This window comes from Bombyx mori, chromosome 22 (assembly GCF_030269925.1).
Source record: "Bombyx mori chromosome 22, ASM3026992v2".
NCBI classification, from domain to species: domain Eukaryota; kingdom Metazoa; phylum Arthropoda; class Insecta; order Lepidoptera; family Bombycidae; genus Bombyx; species Bombyx mori.
The window spans coordinates 18,272,093-18,298,065 of record NC_085128.1 but is presented as its reverse complement, the minus strand read 5'-3'; the positions used below and the strand labels follow the sequence as shown (position 1 = coordinate 18,298,065).

Below are 25,973 nucleotides of genomic sequence, written 5' to 3'. Positions count from 1 at the left end.
GACGCAAGTCGCGCTTACAAACCGATCACCTCTGAGCTCGTGCATTCAACTTTACCAGAAGTCGTTTACACTTTCACTTTTATCGGTGTTTACCAAGTTGATAGTATTCATTTCGACACACTAATAAGCGCGTTGTCATCATTAATTACTCGTGCACTAAAAGGAATATGAACAATTAAATATTTTAAATTATTTATTTATAAAATTGGCAAGTCTTTGAACACCTATTCTAAGTTATAAATTAATTCTTAAATACATTAATTCAATAAATTAAAAGAGAAAAAACACAATTATTATCAAATACATTGCAACAATCATTTGGTTTCGTTCAGATAACGTCATTACATATTTTATCTAAAACTAACTAAAATAAGATCTTAGATTTATGTACTATTACTATAATATGATATCTAATAAATCTTATTTTTTTAATTTAGTTATATACTTCGGTAAATATTATTTAACCGGAGTAGGACTCCACTATTTACAAGAGCTCTAACACATCACAATGTGATTGCCATCATTCTTAGAGAAAAATACAGTCGAAGGTTTTTAAGCTAAGTAAATTCTCTTGTCTCTTAAATCGGGATGCGTATCTGGCGTTAAAGTTTCTTTCTATCAACTGTATTGGAAACGTCCAAGTTTCTGAATTGTGGATGGTTGATTGGTTTCCATTCTGCTTCTGTAGCAGGCACATAGTTTAATTCACTGTCTTCTCTGTCTATAGACTCCTCCGCCTCTCTCTCATCTGCCCCAAAGAAATCGATAATTGGATGATAATTATAATTTATTCTCTTTCCATTCGATGTAAATTCATGATTATCTGTACTGGGATCTCGATATTTAGGTGTAGTGGTAACTTTTTCAGTGGTGAGACCGTTTAGCTTAGGAGCTATCGTGTGTCGTGCGCCGGCCGGCCCAGCGACAGCTTGTCCAATATCAGGTTCTTCAGAATAATCATTAAAATCTTCAGAAGTGTCTAAGCTACTGCTTGTTAATGTTTCGACAGCTGATGTTCCCGCGGCTGATAGATCATCGGGCCCTGCTGATATCTTTTTCTTCAAAGGTCTTCTACTGGGTCTTGATCCTCTTTTAAATTGGTTTCCGTTCGACTTATAATTTCCTGAAGATTCTTTCACAAAAGAGAACGACGCAGAAGCTGATGGTGTAGGCGGTTCTAGGTAACTAGGTAGGGTGATGGAATCGAAGTGCTTTCCAGTAGGGTTCCTTGTCGTTGAAGGCTTTCGGATACTTTTTATAGAACTAGCCTGATTAAACGAGTCCGGAAAGTATGTGTTTCCGTAAGAGTCCATAGGATTTGACAGACCTAAATTTAGTTCTTCATTGTCAGATATTTTGGAAAATGTTTGACTCGCTACTAAGTTGTGGCTATCGGAAAAGGGTGGGAATGACTCTAAAGGTTTATGGTGAGTGAACGGCGGTGATTTCACTGTCGGTCTGTGAACACTCGACTGTACAGATTCAAATGCATTATTGCCGTGTTCCGAAGATAGGTCCTCACCGGGGAAATGTTCCGAAGAGGTTTCGTGCACTCTGTGACCGAGGGGCGGGAACGAGACACTATACCCTTCAATGTGACACGAACAGCACGTTGGAACCTAAAAAGTTATAGTAAAAATAAATTACGAAATCACTCAATATTATGTCTCATAAAAAAAATTAACACATAAATATAAGTTTCAATAATAAATAATTGGTGGTAAATAATGGTAATTTTTGGTTTTCACTCGTGTTCGAAGTTTTTTGAGTATCGTCGTCATTTCCACCAAAAAATTTGTCAATAATCAAGGTATACAGAGGTGACAGATATAACAGTCATTTGAATCCTCGCGACTGCATCTTAATATTATTATTTTACCTGCTTTCATATTCTAGTGACCTCGAGGGGTCATACTAGATTCACCGAACGAGTAGGCGGGCTCTAAGCTGTGGGCGTTGCTCACACTAATCCTAGCAAGAGCCGTGCTTCGCAGAATCTACCACCCAATCGGAATCGCGACCCACTTTGTCGCAAGCGACGACTGTTGTCCCGAGTCTGCAAAGTCTTAACTGAGACGCAAGTATACCACTTACCTTAAATATGTCCATATGTAGTCCATTCTGTTGATCCCAAGTCAGAAGACGATGGTAGTTGTAAACTTGAACGCATTTTGATTGGAAATTGTCAGTTAGATAAGTGCATGAGTCCTTTGGCTTTCTGTGAAACGCAAATGATTTCTTTAATATCTTCACATTCTTCGTTCAAGGTTGTTTTATTTGCTGGATCAGTATCTATTTATCTATGTATCTGCATGTCGTAATCTTCGTGGATCGCTTATTCAAATACCTATTGTGAGTAGGAACAGCTGGATTTATTTTTAGTTCGGTTTCTTAATGAGGCATGTAGCATGTTTTTAAACCTTTTCAAACTACGTATATTTATTTTATTATTAAACGATATTAGTCTTAACCTATATTATCATGGAACACAGATGATCTCATGGCCAACCTGGTGTTAACTGGCTACCAAGAATATCATGATGTGATTTTCAACAACAGTGAGACATGTGGTCTTCACGCACTGGAATACTAGTAGTTGCCAGAGTCTATAGACGCTACAACCTGAATCCCCGATGAAACATGAGAAACTTCAATTCAATTGGATTTATGACTGCCGTATGACCAAAAGACCAGAAAAGAATGATATCTTCTTGGCTGACTTAGACGAGAGACGGGTGGCTAGCAACAGTTAACTATTGTGTGTGGGTTAGTGAGTGACTAACAAGCATTTCTCTAATCGTAACGTCTGTGTGTGTTCCCCTGTGTTCACGATGTACTTCCAGTGCCCCGAGGTGGCGCGCGCTCGCTGCGGCCGGGCGTACTTGACCGTGCTGGGACACATGAACCCAGCCTCGCCGGCGCTGGCGAAGTCGCGATTAGCCGTGTCACCCCGTCTGAAATGTTACTCATATAAATAACGGTTTTCTTCTGAAAAAAACTGACTAAAGTTATTAAGCGAAGTTTTCATCTTATTCAACGTGTTACTAGCCCACAGTCCGCCTGCTTATTCTGTGGCAGTATGGTAAATACCATAACTGATATTTGTAGACCCATAAAATAAATGTTGCTACCCACTGTGAAATATGAACTTATGTAATTATGTATATTTTAATGTCAGTGCGTACATGCAGCAAAACGTTTCGAGTTATTACAATAATTATTTAACCTTATTTAACATTGTGCCGACTAGAGCGCTGCCTGGCCGATACGAGCTTTAATATAATACAGCATTTCTCAAAGTGGGCGATAACGCGCCCTTGTGGGCGCTGCAGACCTAAAGGGGAGCGGTAAGACACACAAAAAAATATAGAGGCGTTGTGTAGAGGCTTGGGAGGCAATTTGTGATTTCATCTAGGAGGACTCTTAAACACCGAATGAGCTATAGTGGTTTTTAAGTAGGTTAAAAAAAGGCGCTTAAAAATAAATTATTTTAAAAGTGGGCAGTAGACAAAATAAGTTTGGGAACTCCTGGTATAATATTATGACGTACCTGTCGGAAACAAGATAGTGATCAGCGGTATACTTGGCTTCCTGGTCCGGCGTGATGCCGTCCAGAGCGCCCTCCTCAGGGTCCTTGTAGTCGGCGAGGAGGGCGCCCGCCGCTGCCTTGTTCCGTCTTATTGATTGTACAATCGCATCTCTGTAAATTAATACTTTCTTTCTTACTAATAAAATATTGGAACTCATACAGTTCAGATGAAAGTCATTTGGTTCTAGCAACACCCTAAGGTCAGTACGATGTAAGCATAGTGTAGGTCTGGTTTTTAGAATCAATCTAGCCGTACGGCCTAATGGATAAGATGAAACCCGCTGAAACAATCCACTTGATTTTTACTTTTAACTATTTAGGTATATTTCTAATATTACGACTCAGATTTGACACCAGTTACATTTACAGTTTATTTTAGAATTCAAATTGCACTCGTTTAAAATTTTAATATATTTAATATATTAACTTGTAAGTAACTTTATTTTTTATTTTTGTCTTGTGAAAAACCTCAAAGACTGTCAAGCCAAGACACGCCGCACCAAGTACAGATGACTGAATTTGAAGAGTTTAGATAACTATAGAGGAAACACAACTAAATCGACCATCAACATTAAAGGTTGCCGACGGTACTGAGAGTATATTTTAGTGGAGACAAAAAAATTAAAGGCAGCATGACAAAAAACAAGGAATTAAGGCCCTTCAAGTTAAATTTCTCCATTTTCATCTCCTCATTTTAGGAGAAAATAATAATAATAATAATATTTATTCAAGCCTCTTAAAATACAAACACGTACAAAAATACTTAACACTAGTATAATAATATACATGGCTTTTTTATGAGGTATACAATAACAATATTCCCTGAGTTTTATGCTAGGAAAAACCTGTGTTACAAAAGTCAGTGGTTCAGTGCTAGGTCACCAGGTAAAGAAAGTTAACCAGGAAGAACGATCTGTAAGAATATAGTACGTGCATGTGTGTGTGTGTGTGTGTGAGTTTATGTGTGTTAGTGTGTTTGTGTGTGTGTGTATGTGTGTCATACAATAAAGTATAAAATATTATTATGTATTATATTATATATTATTATATAAAATATTAATTTAAAATTAGCTACAATAAATCAACAGTATATCATACTATATATACATCATTATACATTTTTACAACACGACTTGTTCTGTTTCAAAATAGTCTAAGTTTAAGAGCCAAGACTTCAGATTATTTTTAACGTCATACCTATTTAAGCCATCTATCTGCTGAGATATATTTACTTTATTATAAATTCTGCTACCTGACGAATAAATCTGTCGTCTGGCAAATTCCGTCCTACAAGCAATAGTGTCAAAGGCCGGTTTTCGTCTCCTCGTGGAAAGTGAAGTTTCTGGTATTGATGGGAGGCAGGAGTGCTGTCGCAGAACGGACCTGTGGATAAACAGTTGTCTAACCGTCAGCACTCCTGCGTCACGATACAGTTGTCTAGTAGAGTACCCAAAAGGCTTCCCCAGCATCACCTTAAGCACTGCCCTTTGCGCTCGTTCGATATTAATAAACTTTGTCTTGCAGGCACATCCCCAAATAGGGATGCAATAAGTTATAAGCGACTCGCAAAGGGAAGTGTATACGGTAAGCAATATTTGCTTATCTGCCGAGCCTCTTAGCTTTTTAAAAATAAAAATTAAGCTTCGAATGCGCGTCGTCACAAGTTCCAGTTGATCATACCAATTGAAACAGCTATCCACCAACAACCCCAAGTATCTGATATTATCAGTCCTAGCAATCTCCGAGCAATTACATGCGGAATATCGTCCATTACATACATGGGCCTTGAGAGTAATGGAATCACGCGGGGGTTGGACAGATTTTCCGCTTGCAAATGTTAAAAATTTGGTTTTGTCAATGTTTAGAGTTAATAGGTTGCGGTTCAGCCATGTCATCGTCTGCTTCATTGCAAACTCAGCATTCTCAATTGCCTCTACCCACGTGTTGCCTGAAACTATAAGTGCTGTATCATCAGCATATGCAAAGAGACGACAGTAGGGGTAAGATTGACTACAAAGATCGTTTACATAGAGCAGAAACAAAGTGGGCCCAAGAATACTGCCCTGCGGAACCCCGTACTCAATTTGCTCCGGCTTGCTTATATGAGGACCGATCTTGGTACATTGTGTACGATTTGACAAATAGTCGCGGAAAAGAGACAGAACGTTACCTCTGACTCCCAGAACTTCCAATTTATTGATCAGAAAATGGTACATAGTAAGTATTTGAAGTCGACGGTGATCAGAACCCATAGCAATACCAATTTGGCTAATAAAATACAAATAAATATACACCCCTTCAGACACAAATAGGCTAGGCAGCGAGGTTCATTAGACACCGCTAGCAAAAAGTAGGTACCTACACACTATACTATTATGTCCATTTTATTTAGGTAGGTAGGTAGGTAAAGACGATTGTGACCACCTCTTAAATACGCCGGCTTACTCGTCAATCCTAAGAAAACAGTGCTCTGAGGAATTGTTCGAGATGATACCGGCATCTCGTTTTTACCATCGCACCGCCCGCCACCGGAGTAGAGTTCATCCATACTACCTGGAGCCACTGCGATCATCCACAGTGCGTTTCCAGAGATCTTTTTTGCCACGTACCACCCGGCTATGGAATGAGCTCCCCTCCACGGTGTTTCCCGAGCGTTATGACATGTCCTTCTTCAAACGAGGCTTGTGGAGAGTATTAAGCGGTAGGCAGCGGCTTGGCTCTGCCCCTGGCATTGCTGAAGTCCATGGGCGACGGTAACCACTCACCATCAGGTGGGCCGTATGCTCGTCTGCCTACAAGGGCAATAAAAAAAACAAAAAAAAAAAACAAGACTCTTCTTGGGGCAGTTATACTCCGGTGTAGTCGTGTCGCTTCATTAGACATGTATAGACGCATATTTACATGTACAAACATGTTGCGGTTTAATTACTCAGCTTTTACTTGATGTCTTGGTTTTACAAATGTATTTGCTCTTGGAGCCGACCGCTGATATTTTCTTATTGAAAACTGCATAGTTTTGCGCCGCAGGTTCGCCCGCCTGGATTACTGCATACTTTATGTACATCCTGCGGCTGGAGGGAGACCCTTCAGTTGGCAGTCGGATGAAAAGTTATATTTTATTCTTTCCTATTTCTCATTGTTTCCATACCGAATTTCGTCACTTTACCGAAAATCAGTTGAGTGGCTTGAGCAATAAAACGCAACAGAGTAAAAGATTTAATTTCGGATTCATACTTAATGGTTTTTTGCTGTAACTTTTAATGTCTAAGAGTATAAAAATAAACTCTAAAAATCTTTAAATAAGGATAAGTTTCTTTTGATATGTCCGATTTTATGGAAGGAAAGTTGATATTCTATTGCAAATTAACTAACAATTCGGCGATTTTTTTAAGGGAATTCGAAAATGGGCGGAACCAAACTAACAGACAGACAGACGTACAGAAATTATTTTATTTCTGTCCTCAATATATTAATTACTTTTATCCAGTCACCTCATTTTCTTGCTTTTCTTCTACGTACAGATACACTCGATTGTAGTATTTTGTTGTACGTAATGATTATTATGTTTTTAGTGAGTGTATTTGAATAGTTCAATACTTCGTTGTTCATGATGTCGGATTTCTACAGTGTTATTATTCAGTGAGCAACAGTCGAGGAGCGCGGCTAATTCACGTAGGTACTAATAACAAAATTCAGAATATTCAGTAATTTTCACATTTTGAGTAGATTATTTCTGATCAGTAGTACTGTGAGATAAATATAATTATAGGAATCTTTGTTCCTCATTCATTTCATTACAAATGTGAAAAATAGCTCCGTTATTTAAAAAAATGAAGCCTTTTATCAGACAGGTGAGTAATTGTTTCACAGTAGCTATGAGCAGGTGATGAATTTTACACTATCATACTACTTGAAGTAATTAAACATTAATTAACGAAAATTATAATACTACTGTACAATTAACATAATTCGTAACATATGCTGCTGTAGTATAGTTTATTTCTACTATCTGGACGGCCTGTGCTCATTCCCAGAAGGTTTTTATTATGTTGTTCTTCGGCAAGGGTTCGACAAGAGACTGTTCTTTGGTTGCACCTCTAGCATTACCCGCACTGTCGGCTCGTATAGCTTCGACGAAACAACGTGTGTGATCCTTAGGAAGGATCGACGCTCATGAAATTATAATTCGAACTTTTTTACTGACAGTTGTCAAATGAGACAATTTTGAGACGAACTTTACAATTTATATATATTAATTAATACGTGAAGCAAAAACTTTGTATCCCTTTTTACGAAAATTGCGCGGCCGGAGGAGTATGAAACTTTCCACACTTATAGAGAATATAGAGAAGAAGTGCACAATGTTGATATTTTTTTAAAATAATGCATAAAAAATACATTAAATCAATAAAGAAAATATTACGCACGCTACATACAATGTATTTGACGCACACACGCATGCATACTATTTATTTATTGTTAAACTTTTGTTCTTGACGTCTGTGGTCAAATTGAGAATAGATTAAATATTGTTTGTCTTTATTAATATTTTTTTATAGTATAGCCTTGGCGAAATTTGTGATTATAGAAGTATAAAATACAATCATAATAGTGTACAAACGATGAACTTCGGTACCACCTAATACCACGTGGGCCGTGAGTTCATCCACTTATTAACAGCTAAAACCCAATCCATTTTTTATTACAAAGCAGGTTGTGGTAGAAGACTATTAAATAGCACCCTGCATAAGGGAACGCTCATAAGCCGCAATTTTTACTTATTTGTTTCTTAAAGATTTTCGTGGCGAGCTCACAGCTGCTGGCCGCCGTCTCTGTGGGAGCTGTCATAGCGTACCCTAATGTTGTCTTGGAGCAGCTGAGGTCGGAAGCTTCTATGATATTGGATATGGATTTGCGAACCTGGATAGGTAAGTTCATATCATGATGAGATGAATCCATTCATATTATCTAGAACCACTGCGTTTATATACAGATCGTGCTAGATGTATTTTAAACTTCATCTGGCTCTGGGAGTAACGTGAGGGACGTTACTCCCAGACTCTGAGCACTATGACGCGTCTTTAATCTACTTCTACCTCTACTTTTAGTGTTTCGACTCATTTATTTTACCCAATCTGCAAATTCCTTTGCGTCTTTTTACGTTACGAGATCAGTCAGTCAATAACGTCAGATGACCGTAGACTTGTCTGCGCATACAAACATTAAAAAAAAGAACTTGGCCAACAAAAATGTTAACTGGCAATATCGTCCACAATAAAACTACATTCCAACCTCTTATATCTATCTATATTCAGGTTCTACCCACGGTCTAGTGGGCATCCCTTGCATTTTGATGCCGACTTTCATGCAATGGAGAGGACGCAAATTATCCTTCATCCTCACTTGCTTACTGATTATCATTGGCTGGGCCTGGACAGCAGCAGCCAGTAATGCAACGCACATTATCATCGGCGAGTGTTTCCACGGCCTTGGAGCGCACAGCCTGGTTATAGTGAGTAACTGTGTTATCAGCGAGACCTTTCCCCCTAACATCAGGACTGTGACGATGGCTGCGTACATCGTATCCCAGAGTTTTGGCATGTCCATGGTCAGTATAATTGGGAGATTCGTGTACTGGAAAACTGTTGGCTGGATAATGAGCGTGCCTATACTTGTAGCTTTGCTTATCAGCTGTATGTCCCCGGAGACCCCGTGCTGGCTCGCTTGGAAAGGATATGATGATAAATGCGCAAAAGCTTTGAAATGGCTGAGAGGGACTGGTGACGATGTCGAGAGAGAACTAAACGCATTATTGTGCGCCCAAAAAGAAAACAAAGCCTTTACCAAGTCAATTAGAAAACGTAACAATTTTAAAGACTTGCTGAGCCAGATATCAAGGCGCGACTTCTACGTGCCGGCTCTTCACACTTTTGTTTATTTTTGGACGTTTTACTGGAGCGGTACCATGGTTGTCATTATTTACGCCATGGAGATTATTAGGAAATCGACATCGAACGAAACGGCCGCCTTCTACTGCATGATTTTCGTTGATATTGTGTTATTTATTGGATGCCTCTCGGGAACCTTCCTGTTGAATTCGTTTAAAAACAAGAGCATTTTATTAACTAGCCAAATTAGTAGTGCCACTATCCTACTTATTTCTGCGGCAACAACCTATTTGCAAACAAAAGAAGTAATTTCAAAAGACTCAATATTTTTGGTATATTTAATAGTAGCCTTCGTATTATCGTATAATTTTGGCATGTCAACATTAACATTTTCAATGCCAATAGAACTGATGCCGTTGAAACACAGGGGGATCGGTGGGGCTCTGTATGTCATATTCATTGGTACACTACACTCAGCATCTTTGAAAATATCGCCATATATGTTCCAGTACATCGACCTGTGGGGTACGTTTTTGATATACGCGATCAATGCTATGTTTGGCGCCTACTATGTGCATACGTACGTACCTGAGACTAAAGGAAGGAGCCTGCATGAAATCGAAAGATATTATAACAGTGGCCGGTTTATAACATATGAGAAAGACAACGAAAATTGTGAGGATATTTCCCTTTGATTTAAGGAAAGGCCAAAAATAGAGAAGAATTAAAAAAAAGTTATGTAATGGTTTGTAATGAAGTACTAAGAGCATTCTTATAAAGAGTTTCTTCAATGTACATGATATACAATGTACACATTTTTGTCACATTGAAATACGATAAAATTTAATAGTATCTTTGAATGTTTTCGTATTATGTATTATTCTTTTTATTGCTCTTGTAGGCAGACCAGCATACTGCCTACCTGGTGGTGAGTGGTTACCGTCACTCATGGACTTCAGCAATGCAGGGGCAGTACCGCTGCCTACCGGTGTGTAGTCTTTTTTTTACCTTTTATAAAATAAGGCATACTGTATGTAATATATATTATTATTTTGCGATGTAGAGTTAATCGTACATCCTGCACTGAACCAAAACATTCTTTTGAAATTTAAAGTAAGTCAGAATATGCATACATTAGTGTACGAAAAAGTGTTTTTTTTTTATTGCTTAGATGGGTGGACGAGCTCACAGCCCACCTGATGTTAAGTGGTTACTGGAGCCCATAGACATCCACAACGCAAATGCGCCACCCACCCTGAGATACAAGTTCTAAGGTCTCAAGTTTAGTTAATGATGTAATGACGACAAAGTAATTCGTATATTAACATTTAACATTACGAAAGAGATCAGTAGATCACGTGTGTCTGTCTGATGTTTACATAAAACGCACGTGAACACTTTCGCTCGCAGTTCCCAGACAACCTAACGACTTGCTTTCCAGAAGTTGCGTAATGACCTTCACATTCAACTGGTGCACAATATTATATGTTAGCGCTTAAGATTGGAAGCTTAATCAGTATTGTACGATACGTATGTTAAAAGTATTCGAAACTTCAATCTGCTACACGTTTTATTAGCAACGAAGATAATGAAAGCTCACATCAAGCTTATTTCATCACGTTCATATTAATTATATCGAGAAACAAGAAAAAAAAGACATTGCTCAAAAGATCTATTGTTTGTCTTTTGTAAGAATGTGAATATATTTTTTTTTCTAAATTATTTTGCTTCTTTCATTTACTATGTTCTAGTATCTACTCGTGCATGCGGTCTGTACATAATGTATTATGTATAATACCGGGGTCTAGTAAAAAGCTAGTAAATAATGTTATTTCTTCATTGTGGAAGTTATTTGTGAATACATCCATAGTATTCTATGGATATACTTAACATGTACCTTACTTAACATTCTTAACATACTTACTTAACATTCACTGAACACTGCCTCAGTGCCATTGTTTGGTACGAGTGCGCTACCCTTTTTTTTCTTACTGGGGCCGAATCGCCTACGAAATTCACGCGCCAAGGGGGCACGTGGAGTATGTGGGACTTGACGATCTGCTGATGTTGGGAGCAAACCGCGGGTCCACGGAGGCTTAGGGCCCTGTCCCACTAAATGACTCCCCTGCACTCTTACGCCCGACGTCCGATCTCTGTTCGGGTCAGAACCAGGTCAGAGTAGGGGGGTTCCCGCGGTCAACACTACGAGTGCGCCACTCGCCTTATCCTTTAGGCTACGACGAGTATTCTTATGATATTGCTCAGTATTTTTCGAGGTAGACGTCATTATAAGGTGTACAAGACATGATATTAGTTATATGTGCAATTAAAAAAATAACGGAAGGGTTACTCACGTTGGATAGTCTTCTGAATGCAGACACAGGGAATTGGTAAAGAGCTCGCATTTTGCTGAGTCATTGGCTGACAGTGTCGGTAGTTTCCTGGCAGGTGTGGGTCGGCGGCGGGTGGCGCTCAGAGGTGGCTCGGGAGTAGTGCGCCGGGCTGCCGACGATGGTCTCCGTGGATACGTCCCGCGTCTTATGAGAGCTCCTGCAAAGTTCAATCATCAGAATTAGTAGTTTTTCAGCGTCAGTATAGCTCTTGTTATCCAGTACTATTGTGCTCACACTGTCATGGTAAACGTTATGATGTACGTGAATAATAGATACTAATAAACATTTATGGCGTTTGCTAACCAGCGTGAGCGTGTGTTATTATATGCACTTTTAAAATTTTACATAACTTTTTATCAACAGAACATTTGAGTGTAATATTAATACAGAGAGCGATCAGCGCGCGGCGGCCGGCCAGTGAACACTATTTTGAAAACAAACTATGAACAATTACGTAGGCACAGAGATGCCTTCACCCAAAATTACTTTCATTACCTAAAAGCTTCATTCATTTTGAACATTTGGTGACGTCACGCTACTGTTGCCTTCGCCCGAAGTCGTGTTCGCTGTTGTTTAAATGCATTAGTAACACCAGCGATACAGATAAGCCGCTCCCTACTCGAATGGACTCTCCTTCTTTGTGGAATTATATGTCATAGCGGTCAGGGAGCTCCATAAAGCAAGTGAATTAGAAATACTGATAGTTGTGTGGCAGGTGGTGCGATGATGTCCCTAATAATGAGACAATGGTATTGTAAAAGCACAAAATAAAACAAATTCTCGTAGGCCTCCAGCTTCGAAGCTAGTTCCTACAAGTCGTTACTAAATTACAGAATTTCGTCAGCAGCTTGAAGATACATAATGAGGTACTGGTAGATTATATCTTTTTAATTTATAGGATGTATCGATCAATCATTAAAGCAATGGCGTCGCCAGGATACGCTATAGCTGTGGAGATCAGAAATTGGGAAACTAAAGATAATAGCTATGCTAACCTTTTCTATCTACAAATCTGTTCAAAGCCCTTAGTTTCTCAGCAACTGGTAGATCCTGCGCTAGAGTTTGGTTGGTTGACTCAGCTACCAAGTCTAAAGATGAGTTGTTTGGATGCGTTTTCAATAAATTTAATGATCTACTTCTTGGTGATGCTGTGCTCAGTGAAGATGATGTCGTTGTACTCGGTAATGCTTGAATTGCAGTTTTCTGAAATATGAGAAAAATTATAACTTTTATAATAATATGTTTTGCATTAACATTGCTGATTATATGGTACTGTTATAAGCTTCATACTGGAAAGTGTCAGGGTCTTGCCCGTTTTGTGCTGCAAAGCATTCATATAGTTTGACTCTATGCTTATAATCTGTGATTTAGAACTCATGTCTCAGAAAAAAACGAAATAACTAATAAATAAATTTACGAAAAATCTTTCAAATTGCCACCTAATTATGAGCATCATAAGAAAATCTATATCTATACTAATATTATAAAGAGGAAAGATTTGTTTGTTTCTTTGTTTCGAATAGGCTCCGAAACTACTGGACCGATTTGAAAAATTCTTTTGCCATTAGAAGCCGACATTGTCCCTGATGAACATAGGCAACTTTTTTTTAATTTTTTTTTTATTTATTTTTTTTGGTTTCATGTGTGTTTTAATGTTTCCGAAGCGAAGCGAGGGCGGGTCGCTAGTATTAAATATAAAAGTGAAAGAAAAAAATATGAAAGGAACATGATACTTTTAAAATGAGTTCCTCTCTCTTCTTCACGGTGGCTTCTTGTTTACAGCCGCCAAATTTTAATGAGAAGTGAATGTTCGTTTACGGGAATCCCTCGTTGATTCTGACTTCATTGACGGCTGAGACATGCGATCGAAGTTTCAAAGCTATGCGTTATCTTTAACTGTTATTTAGTGTCTCGCTGTGTGCTTCGTCTAATGATTAAATTAAATTTAAAAAAAAGAAGAATACAACAAGAAGAATGTCACTCACATTGAAGAACTCCATTGGCTTTATTTCCTGAACATTCGTTTTATTATCTGCAGTGTTATTGGCTCTGGGGAGAAGAGACCTAGGAGGTATCACCCTTCTGTTCCTAGCTCTGGTCGATTCCAGTGTGCTGGTTTCAACTCCTATATCAAATGGTTCATCTTGCGTGTCTTCAGAGAAGGATCGTCTTAGGATTTGGGGCTGGGGTAGCCTCACTTCTCTGGTTTCCTTGCCCGGTCTGACTGCTCGCCGGATAAGGTTGGCAGTGTGGAGTAGAATCGGCAGCATCAGATCTGTGGTGGTATTCGTTCTTCCGAACATGGATCTCACCTGGGATAATACAATTATGTTTTAGAGTTTTGGCTTAATTTAGACCGCCCAGTTTTGACTTCAGAAATATAATAGAATACATTATTATTTGCCAAAAAAAAGTTAAGCTTTCGGACCACAAATCGTGGAAAACCTGTTACCGCCGCTCATGGATAATGTTAATAAAAATCTCAAGCCAAATAGAGCGGTTGAAAATTAAAAATCAACTTTAAAGAAATGTAATAGCGATTTAAAAAAAGAGTTGTATTTGTGTACAAATAGTCATCAGGGTGGTAAGAACCCAGGCTCATTACTGACAGAGCCTCGAAATTTATAATAAATAGTTTGTAAAATGCGTGAATTAATATTCTATAACGAAACTGCTGAGGAAATGATTTACAACGTGTTGGAGAATAAAAATGTAAACTGTCTAATTCTAAAGTTACATAAAAATATGATAAATCTGTTATCTTATTTTCAATCTTCTTCAATGTCACTAGAGTTTTCGCAATCACGACTGAAGCGTTATTCGTCAATACTGTAATATTGAGCTACTGTCTAATTTAGATATTAAATTAGGTCTTTACCTATGAAGTTGCCGTTTAATATACAGAAAGCTAAATTTTTTTATTTTTTTATTTCTATAATTATATCCAAATACGCATCCATCATATTAAGTGTATAATCTATGCGCATCCATGATATCGATTCATCTCTAAGAATATAAAGTAAAATAAGACATGACTTAAAGGTCTTAGTTACCAGGTCATAAAATCTCATAAAAAAAAAAAAACGATTCATCTCTGACAGCAAGGTAGTAATTTGTCAATGCCTTTCTTGAAAATGTCGAAGGAGTTTGGTTATTTCTTCATTTTATGTGGGTCTTGTATTAATTTGTGTTTTTAGCGAGTATTCATATTTTATCACGTATTGTCAAATGATTTGCAGCATGTCGACTGACTGAAGACTTGAGTACCTTGTTTTTATCAACTACGACAATTTTCTCCTTAACTCTAATCGAAATATGTCTCTCAGTCTGTTCTGTGTCCAAAAGCCCGCAGGTCAGGAGCAGATCCAGTTAATAGAAAAAAATCGAATATCAAAAGTAGACGAATATTCTGTGATCACACTGTAATGCATTCGAAACATCGGGAATAATAAACGCGGGATTAACGGGTCAATATCGTTTTAAATAGTTTCTCTTTCCGACCCGCTGGAGTCTGGTTCTCGGTAACTATTAACTACTGCTTCTTCAATCTCATAACTTATGCACACTCGCAGTCTTTACGAATTACATTACATACTTGTATTCTCCCGTTTCAGTTCAACTGTGCCCCCCTCGCTATAGTTTTTCTTGTTTGGAAGCTTGCAACACCGCACAGGCTGTCACCAGCACCCTGTCTATATAATGTCTGTCGTGGGATGTCCACAACAACTTCGGCGAAAGCTTTATCTCATGTCTCAAGTTGAGCGGCGATATCGTACTGTATTGTCAATGGCTACCGCTACAAATAAGTGGTCGTGTTTAAACCAAATAAAAATAACCGTCATCAGCCCACAAATGTTTCCCGCTCGACATAGGCCTCTCCCAATTTGTACCCGGTTTTCACATTTCTTCATCCCTTAGCCGGCCACCCTTCGTAAAGGATCGCCAGACGGAGTGATGATTGATTTAGAATGTGGAATTCATGTGAACAATGAAACTTTGGGGAATGCTGAACGACAAAGGGAAAATATTCCACCGAGCGGGTGATATTGCTCGGTAGACCGACGGTCCGAATGTTGTTGTTCGGAACTTGTATATATGCGCTTTATCTTGAAAATGTCGTAAGCGAGATTCAGGCATCTGTCAATTATCTTGCGTTGTATGATGGCTACCCGCCACAAAATCATAAGCAATTTAAATACTAAAGCTATAATATTTTTTTCAAGGTACAAAAACAAAGAGGGATTGAAACTGAAGATGAAGATTATAACACTAATATTCCATTATGTTACTACAGCATATTAAATAACATTAAACAGCACGCTACTCATAATGAACCATTACATGGTTATGAGAAAAACCTAGTTCCAGTTTCATAACAGATATCATCAGAGCATTTGTCCAATTATTACATTTTGGAAAAAAACTTTTGAATAAACATTTAATGCAAATGAATGCCATTCTATTGTTTTATTGTCATATTAGCATTAGTGAAGTGACCTTGAAAATCATTATCTAAACAAACTCCTGACTTTCTGTTATAAACTAGCTTTCTGCTCGCATCTTCATATATTTTTTTAGAAATGTGGTATTACTGGTAGCCCCCTTTCTAGTTTCACCAGGACGGGTGGGCGAGCAAAGGCTCAGCCAGAAAGGGTGAGAGTTACTAACAGCTGCCTGAGCGCCTCCGAAGGAGACCTAACAACTCAATAGCAACTGCTTCGCAAATGAATCTACTACCGGATCGGAAGCGCGACCTGTTGAGAAGATCCGGCGAGAAACTCAGCGAGCTGATGCATAGGTTAGGTTGCACGTCGACTTCTTTGTCGAGTTCGACGAGTACGGTTACTGGGGTCCCTAAACCTGCCCCTAGTGCTAGAGCTGAAGGCGTTTAATGCAAAGGTTATTTGAGGCTAATAATATTATGATTAATATTATTAGATTCCAATAACCATGCCGCATTTGATTTTGATGAAACAAGCCTGTATTTTGCTCCAAATCAATTTCTATATTCTATTGCTGTTATTTAGTTAGTCTCGTTTTATTATTATTACTTAAAATACAGACACCCGTGATTCTACTGTTTTATTGGATTATATGTTATATTGTTGATAAATGAGTCATTTGGAAGGCAAAGCCAAGTTGGTGTCCAAAATGCTGGGAGTCCTCAATAGAGCGAAGTGGTACTTCACGCCTGGACAAAGACTTTTGCTCTATAAAGCACAAGTCCGACCTCGCGTGGAGTACTGCTCCCATCGCTGGGCCTGGGCTCCCAAATACCAGCTTCTTCCATTTGACTCCATACAGAAGAGAGCCGTTCGGATTGTCGATAATCCCATTCTCACGGATCGTTTGGAGCCTCTGGGTCTGTGGAGGGACTTTGGTTCCCTCTGTATTTTGTACCGCATGTTCCATGGGGAGTGCTCTGAGGAATTGTTCGAGATGATACCAACGTCTCGTTTTTACCATCGCACCGCCCGCCACCGGAGTAGAGTTCATCCAGCCACTGCGGTAATCCACAGTGCGTTTCCAGAGATCTTTTTTGCCACGTACCATCCGGCTATGGAATGAGCTCCCCTCCACGGTGTTTCCCCAGCGCTATGACATGTCCTTCTTCAAACGAAGCTTGTGGAGAGTATTAAGTGGTAGGCAGCGGCTTGGCTCTGCCCCTGGCATTGCTGAAGTCCATGGGCGACGGTAACCACTCACCATCAGGTGGGCCGTATGCTCGTCTGCCTACAAACGCAATTAAAAAAAAAAGATTTTTTATTTTGTAGCTATTGTCAAACTTTAAGTAATATAATTTTTTTAAAGTCATTTGTGTTAAGGTTTATGTGATTATGGTCGAATTTTGAAAGCGGGGTAAACATTAGCTAAAATGTATACTGACTATGCTCTTGTTAGAAGAAATACTACAATAACAAAATAATTTAAAAAGCACTTCCAAGTCATGTTAATAAAGGAAAAAGATTTTATGATTTATTTAATGATTTTATGATTTTATTTATGATAACTAACTATATCTCACGGTTTCACCTGAGTTAAATTTAGAATTATTATAATTTAACGTTAAAGTTTTTTAGTATCGAGTTGTCTCGAAGGAACTAAAACGACATGTTAAAAAGCTGACTTATACCGCCATATATAATAAAATAAAATAAATGCAAAAATAAACACCTTATCTCTCAAGTTGGATCAATAGACACATAGCGTGTGAAGTTTTATTAAAATTGCTTCAATAGCTTAGAAGTACATCGCGGACAAATAACATAATAGGAATGTTTAGTTCAAGATTACCGCAGTATTTTTTTTTTATTGCTTAGATAGGTGGACGAGTTCACAGCCCACCTGGTGTTAAGTGGTTACTGGAGCCCATAGACATCCACAACGTAAAACTGCCACCCACCTTGAGATATAAGTTCTAAGGTCTCAAGCATAGTTACAGTAAAAATAGTAATTGTCGCAAATAAATAGATTTATATGATTTGTAGCGGATGCGTGTTGGTAAACAACAGCAGCTTAACAAACCGGATTATCTGTGTGCGCTATGCTCTGAACTGCGCTGTGACCAACAAACTGTTACACAACCATCGCCGGAGTCGCTTCGCGTAACTCGACTCATCTCGGGGGAAAGTGCGCGACCGACGAAAGTGGCCACCGGCAATGGTTTTGATCATACATATTTTGTTCTTAATTATCATTACATTGTAGGCATAGTCTGATAAAGAAAATATAAAAGCAAAATTACGTAGTCTAAACTCCTTATGTTCGTTCGTATTACTACTGGTGGTAGGACTTCTTGTAAGTCCACGAGGGGAGGTACCACCGCCCTGCTTATTTCTGCCGCGAAGCAGTAATGCGTTTCGGTTTGAAGGGTAGGGCAGCCGTTGTAACTATACTACTACTATACTATACTGAGATCTTAGAACATATATCTCAAGGTGGATGGCGCATTTACGTCATAGATTGTCTATGGGCTCCAGTAACCATTTAACACCAGGCGGGCTGTGAGCTCTTCCAAACCAATAAAAAAAATTCTCTTATTTATTAGCACATTTTACTTTATTAAAAAAAGTATCCGCTAAGTTTAACAACTTCATCAATATATAATTGACTGGCCACTAATAATGAGTATTCATGAGCACGATTTACAATTCATGCCTACATATGTCTACCTATGACGCTCTGTTTTTAGTTTTCTTAAGTGATAATGGAGTGACACTGACCGCGACTGTTCACGCAGTGACGTATCGACTTGACGACCGCTGATGACTGAACCGTCGCGACCTTCACTTCAAAATTTGTTTCTAACCGTATATAATATTATATTATACTGTAAATGTGCCATTGGGGCAGTAAAACTGGTACGAGTATATCACTTCACTTCTAGCTACCTTATATACTCCTTCTGTTTTGTTCTATGGGCTATTTTAGCATGCTCTCTTCAAACTATAGTCTAATTAGAACATTTTCTCGGTGTGGTTACTGTTGTGTATAAATATTGAAGAAGCGTTCTGAATATCTGGCGTCCACTGGAGTGAGGACGCTTGAATGACGCGCGCCACTGACCAACATCTTATAAGAAACATTATTTATCTCAATAAACTTAGTTCCAATCTTACACAATAAAAGCTTCAAATCGGCGGAATACTCATTTTCTGTAAATTAACTGTCAAAGAAGCAACCCCTGTAATATTACAGGAATACCAACGATTGCATTTAGACCGTGTAATTAGGGTAGCGGAGAATTCCCACAGTCAAAGTTGAAGATTTAGAATTTGGTTTTTTATATCTTAATAATAATAGATTAGATCCGGGTTTCCTCGTTACTCTATCATCCGTTCTTCTTCTTAAACAGCCGAATTCATAATTTTACAACTAAATTAATACTAGAAAGGTGGAATTGTCCTACATATTGTAAAATACGGTAAAAAAACAAATGACTGCGTCTCGTTAGAACTCTTCGACACCAAAACAGGTTGAATATATGGATGAAGATCGCATCATTGCATGAGCACCACATCGAACATGACCAAATATGATTGTAATCAGTTCAATGGGCCAAATGGATATTAATGGATAGTTCTAGAATACGCTTAGGCAGAATAGAAGGGTGTCGAGAGAAAGTCATAATGGTTGATACTAGGAACCTGAGATAAGATACGATAGTCTAAATGCGTAGAGTAATACGAGCGACAGGCTTCATTCCATTCCATTCCATTCTTTAACTGAAGAGCGTTACTCCGCTCCCCTAGGAGCGGAGTAACGCTCTTCTAGAATCTTATCATCAAATAGTACCGCGTTGATTGAGTGCGTACCCACTACAAATACTACTAATATTAACTTTCATGATCTAACTAGAAATTTAGCATAAGAATTCATTCAGCATAAAAATAAACATTCGTGTTCATCATCATCATCATCATCATCATCAGCCTTTATCTGCCCACTGCTGGACATAGGACATCATTCAATTCCAATGAATACAACTAAAATAAGAGAAACAAGACGTTTCGCATTGAGCATTTCCGATGCTTTACTTTGTTGCATGACTTATTGAAAACTGGTCGGTAACAACGTAACGAAATTCAAAACTTATTCACGTTTCATTCCGAAACAATCGACTACAAAAAGTGACACTATTCCGATTATTCTACTGTTTAAATCGACTGTTGCGAGTTCAATTTCATTGTGTGAGATTGAATTAGATTTCTTTATTTGCAGTGAAGCAAAATAAGAATATACCGTTAGCTCTAAAAGTAGTTTTATTTATTTACTAGCTATGGCCCGCGACTTCGTCCGCGTGGAATAATTCGTTGGGATAACGCTACATTTTACCCACGACTTCATTTACGTAGAAGGTGAAAATATTTCTGAATAATAGAATATTAAGAAGCTATTTAAGGTACCAAAATCAGGTTTTTTAACCGACCTCAAAAGGATATCAATTCAACCACCTTTTTTTATCTGTATAATATATTATGTTCACTGATTCCTCTAGAATGCTTGAACCGACTCTGATAATTCTTTTTTCTTTCTTTTGTTCGAAAGGGTAGAATTTCCGAGTGGTTCTGTAATCATCTGTATCAGGATCTGATGATAGGATTCTGGAGAAATCCATAAGTCTACAATTTTAAAAAGCCTATCTTGAAGTGATTTGGGTGTTTCTTGTTATTGTTCTTATTCTGTGCCGCCGCGCATCAGTCGGACGGCGCCTTGTACTTCATTATTACGCGCTTGATCATTATTTTGCAGCGATGCTATTTTAAAACGGTGATAGGTATCTTCTAAGATACTTATTAAAATCAAATGATGTAAAGGACAGATTTCTTTCAAATTAAATAATGCTTTATTTTAGAATTAATTTAGTTAGCATAAAGGTAGTGAACCAAACCTTTAACCAACACGTTGACTGCGGGGCTATTTTAGGGATTCTTAGCCAGTGCGTGTGAGGTCTTTCCGAGGCAGGATAGAACTTTTTTACGAGATGAGACCTGATAGGTATAAAAAAATATCGTTTTCGAATATACCCATACCTATAGAAATGTGGAGTTGAAAAGTTTTGACTGCAGCATCAGGGAATAGTGGCTTGTGGGGCTTTTAAAGTCGCATAACGCAGTTAATGTGCTAAAATATAGACATAATATGCTGTCGCAGACTTTTTTTAAAACTTTTAAAGAGGAACAATTTTGTCATACATTATTTTAGCGAAACTTTAACGGTTTCTGCAGCGCACGCAGTCGAAGCTCTCAAAAGGAAAAAAGAAAAACCCCGATTTTGAAACATTCTTTATTAGTGCTCCGCTCGATTTAGTCTTAGTGCCTTAAATAATATAGCATTCCTCAATAAATGGGCTATCTAACACTGAAAGAATTTTTCAAATCGGTCCAGTAGTTCCTGAAGTTAGCACGTTTTTTTTTTTACTGCTTAGATGTGTGGACGAACTCACAGCCCACCTGGTGTTAAGTGGTTACTGGAGTCCATAAACATCTACAACGTAAATGCGTCACACACCTTGAGATATAGTTCTAAGGTCTCAAGTATAGTTACAACGGCTGCCCCACCCTTCAAACCGAAACGCATTACTGCTTCACGGCAGAAATGGGCAGGGCGGTGGTACCTACCCGTGCGGACAAGAGGTCCTACCACCAATAAAAGCGTCATAGTCATAGCGTACGCTGCAAAAAATCATTGAGTGACTGAAAACAAATACATTGATTATTAAGCGGTATTCAGCGGCTTGGCTCTGCCCTTAGCATTGCTGAAGTCCATGGGCGACTGTAACCACTCACCATTAGGTAGGCCGTATGCTCGTCTGCCTACAAGGGTAATAAAAAAATAATTAACATCGATTATAACTACATAATTTAAAGTAATAAAACCAGCCGAAGTAATTATCGTAACTTCCACCCAACAGAAAGCTTTAGTTGTCGTTCAAAGTTTTTGTTCGTATTTCCGATATATGCAACTTTCAATATAGATTGTTCGAAATTCACACGAACGGTTTCAAAATGAGTTAATGAACAGAGAAAAGGTGCGCTGAGAACTTTATAATCGTGCGAATACGTGTGTACGTACGTCTGTGCGTTCGTGCCGTATTGATAATAATTGTAGCGTTTGTATTGTCTGGCACCTTGCTTGAGATTTTGAAATAAGTTTTTGTTAGTTTTCTAGATCGATAAGTAAGCTTAAGCTAACGATTCATCAGAGCACAGAGATCACTGTCCAAAACGTATAAGTGTTACACTCTTAATAAAAACCAACAACAAAACCTAAGGAAATAAGGTCGATTTTGGATGTCAACTGAACATACGACATTTTGATTCTGACCTCATTGCGGATGATAGGAAATGAGAGATTAAAAACTTTTTAATTTATTCATTGATTTCAAATTTATTTAACGTGAATTTAATAATATTACTTTTACTTCATAATAACATTACGTATCTGGATTTACCATATTTTAATAATATTATCGACAAATTAGTTTTACCGTAAAAGAATTTTGTGCGTAAACTGGTTTGATGAATAAAACATTTTTGATATGTGTTCAGACTGTTTAGTGTTGAACTCTTCTAATGTCATGACTAACCTCATGCTGAAATCCGTAATATCAATTGTAGAATGCGAATATTAACAATATTCCTTTATTTGTTTATCTAAATAAATTGATTTGAAATAACAAGTTAAAAGCTTAAAATAACAACTAACAAGAGTAGTGCTTCGCTGAATCTACCATCAGATCGGAATCGCGACCCACTGAGAAGATCCAGCGAGACCAGTTTTACTGGTGGTAGGACCTCATGTGAGCCCGCACGGGTAAGTACCACCACCCCGCCTATTTCTGCCGTGAAGTAGTAATACGCTTCGTTTTGAAGGCCCACCCTTCAGCCGTTGTAACTATACTGAGACCTTAGAACTTATATCTCAAGGTGGGTGGCGCATTTACGTTGTAAATGTCTATGGGCTCCAGTAACCACTTAACACCATGTGGGCTATGAGCTCGTCCACCTATCTAAGCAATAAAAAAAAAGAGAAACTCAATGGGAATGCTGTATGTACTATTACCGAGCTTGGTTCGAAAAAACTGCCGTTCAAGTTTGACAATAGTTCAAAATAAATCAGTTTAAACTCAATAAGCTTTTACAGTTTAAACATTTACAGTAATTACATCGATAATTATAAGTACGAGTTGATCGCCAGTCATCGCTTATACATTGAACTTTAGTTATACGACGCGTGATGTATATAGCAACGGACCTATTTTATATTATTATTATTATTGTTCTTTCCTTCTTTTTTTTTTCTCAGCAGACGCTGGTACGTATTTATTATTGACGGGCCTTAGCCAAGTAAATAATAAAGAATAAATATTTTTAATGTCCGTTAGTTGAGTTTTCTTCTGTTTCTAAAAACTTACGAACAGTTCTACAGATATTTAATATAGCATATAAGTTTATTGAAGAATTGAAAACATTACCAGAGTATTTATTACAAATACGTGTTCATGAAGAAGGTTTACGATCGAATGAATGCAGGTAATAATATCAAATCCGACTTTTGATGAATTCCCGCTAGTTGAGTGAGTCTGCACGAGTTGATTTGGCTCTCCTGCAGACTCTGCTCTTCCCCACGCCAGCACTCGTTTGATTTGAAAACCAGATAAACGTTGTACCTGGCCAATCAGGACAATCACTTCCCGTCACGAAAATTCTAAAATCTCCCAAGAGATCGCGTGTAGCCGCTTAGTGGTAGGTATGTTGGCATAGATAAAAAAGTAAAATAACGACTCAAGCAAACGAATTAATAAATAATTATCAATAAAAGATAATGAATTAAAATACCTGTGAGAGATTGATGGGCACGTGTCCTGGGGGTGCGGCGACCTGGTCTGCCACTAGCGAGGCAAGCGCCACTCGTTGCGTTCCAGACATCGCCCTAATAATGGGCAGGATCTGTGCGAACTTCTCCAACTGGTCCTTCTTATCAAACGCTCTCAAAACCACATCCTTCGCCATTCTTTCTTTCGCTCTGATCTTAGCAGCCGACTTGTAATTCTTCACCAGTGGCCTCCGAGTAGATGCCTCGAAGAAATTTTCGGAGCTATAATTTTCAAACGATTCCAAGTTGTATTGCGGCCGATGAGAATTGGTCACACCTGTTGGCTTCTGTATCTTAACAGGCGCAGGCGTCTGGTACTGGGATTCCTGTGCTATCATCACTTCATCACTGTTCGTGCCGAAGTCAAATTCAGCGTTCGAAACTGCGACTAAAGATATAATAAGCAGAGCGTTTAATGCCATGTTTCTGCCAGTAGGTTCACGTAAACATTGCACAGATGCGGCGCGGGACCGACTCTGCGCCGCTCTCGGAACAGAGGCGTCGCGTCGCGTCGCTCCCCACACGCGCGCTCTCTCATCACACACTCGTACGTGCAGGTGTCAAATAATTCCGGAACTCGCAACTTTCTCCGTACTTGCAGGTCGGTCATCTGATCCCTAGTACTTAACACTACAATAGAAGCTGATTTTGTTGCATAAGTTTTTATTACAAAGGATTGTCTTAGTTGATTTTGCCATAGTAATAGCTGTAAGTGTTGGATTTCCAGTCTTGTGGTAAGCTGGTAAGGTGGTTGTAATATTGCTGCTATGAAATGAATGTTGTTAGCGAAGATGATAAATCATTTTGAGTTGATGCTTTCACACTTGGAATTATTATCGAATGGTTACGAAATTTTTCCAATAGCACCTCAATGTGTCTGATTGCGGCTTACTTTTTGCTTTCTATTTTATCGCGACGATTTAGGCTGATGTAAATATGAATTTGCAACGGCGATTTGTTATCTTTATGTAATGATTGCATTGTACCGACGTTCGATTAGAGGTTTATCAGTCTGAGTGTCAATTAATTTGATGGCCATTTTCTCCAATAATCTCACATTTTTATATTCTTTTGATTTAAAGATACTAAGGTATCATAAAATGAACGTTGTAAAAAACACTGAATATAAAATGTGCATAAAATAAGAAGAACAAACGAATAAAAAAGTTGTCCTTTCACTATAGCCTTGCACGCGTAGCACTTTTGTAGTAATCCCCAAAGTAACACAGTGATTTAAAATTGGTACATACTATAATGAAACGAATTAATCAATAGAAAAAAAATTTTACAATAATACAAATTGTACAAAACAAATGTTTCCTAGTCACATACATATATACGAACGTAGTTCAGAGGTCTGAGTAAAGGATACACGAGGTAGGTTTCTTGGACGTTAACAAAGAAGATATCAATCAAGTCATAGATCAGTAGTGCTTGTGGTTGAGCGATGTTGCGTAAACTAATCTTGGTTGCTGTTTCTAAAATCTACTCAATCCTTTATCAGCTTTAATTTGTTGCATACTTGCTACCAGATAAACGAGTTAGTCTTAGTAATAGTAGTAGTAGTCTTAGTAATAAGAGGTCATTGGAGCCTGTAGAAATCACAATGCGAATGCCGCCTTGCTCTACATCTAAATCCCAAATATATAATATAGCGGCTATTACACTTTGGCAGGCTGAACGACATAGGGAAGATCTTCCACCGAGCGGGTGATATTGCTCGGC

The 25,973-nt window shown here is 38.2% G+C and overlaps 2 protein-coding genes across 7 annotated transcripts; one reads left to right on the top strand and one right to left on the bottom strand.

The window, feature by feature from the left end:
• Nucleotides 1-180: 180 nt before the first annotated feature.
• On the bottom strand, nt 181-24,756 carry LOC101740088 (neurotrophin 1). Its single transcript, XM_004924220.4, has 8 exons — nt 24,212-24,756; nt 13,856-14,182; nt 12,866-13,073; nt 11,832-12,027; nt 3,551-3,700; nt 2,784-2,954; nt 2,095-2,218; nt 181-1,619 (listed from the first exon to the last, which is right to left on the bottom strand). The coding sequence occupies exons 1-8, from the start codon at nt 24,668-24,670 to the stop codon at nt 603-605; spliced, it is 2,652 nt and encodes an 883-aa protein (XP_004924277.1). The 5' UTR covers nt 24,671-24,756; the 3' UTR covers nt 181-602.
• On the top strand, nt 7,106-16,327 carry LOC105841355 (facilitated trehalose transporter Tret1-like). Of its 6 annotated transcripts, none has more exons than XM_021346727.3 (4): nt 7,106-7,440; nt 8,385-8,517; nt 8,905-9,101; nt 16,094-16,327. In XM_021346727.3, the coding sequence occupies exons 1-4, from the start codon at nt 7,420-7,422 to the stop codon at nt 16,244-16,246; spliced, it is 504 nt and encodes a 167-aa protein (XP_021202402.1). In that variant the 5' UTR covers nt 7,106-7,419; the 3' UTR covers nt 16,247-16,327. The 6 variants fall into 6 exon arrangements, with proteins under 6 accessions (XP_021202402.1, XP_012544246.1, XP_021202400.1 ...); XM_021346726.3 differs by lacking the exon at nt 16,094-16,327 and adding an exon at nt 9,987-11,199 and having other exon boundaries at nt 7,109-7,440; nt 8,905-9,197; XM_012688793.4 differs by lacking the exon at nt 16,094-16,327 and adding an exon at nt 9,987-11,199 and having other exon boundaries at nt 7,114-7,440.
• Nucleotides 24,757-25,973: the final 1,217 nt, after the last annotated feature.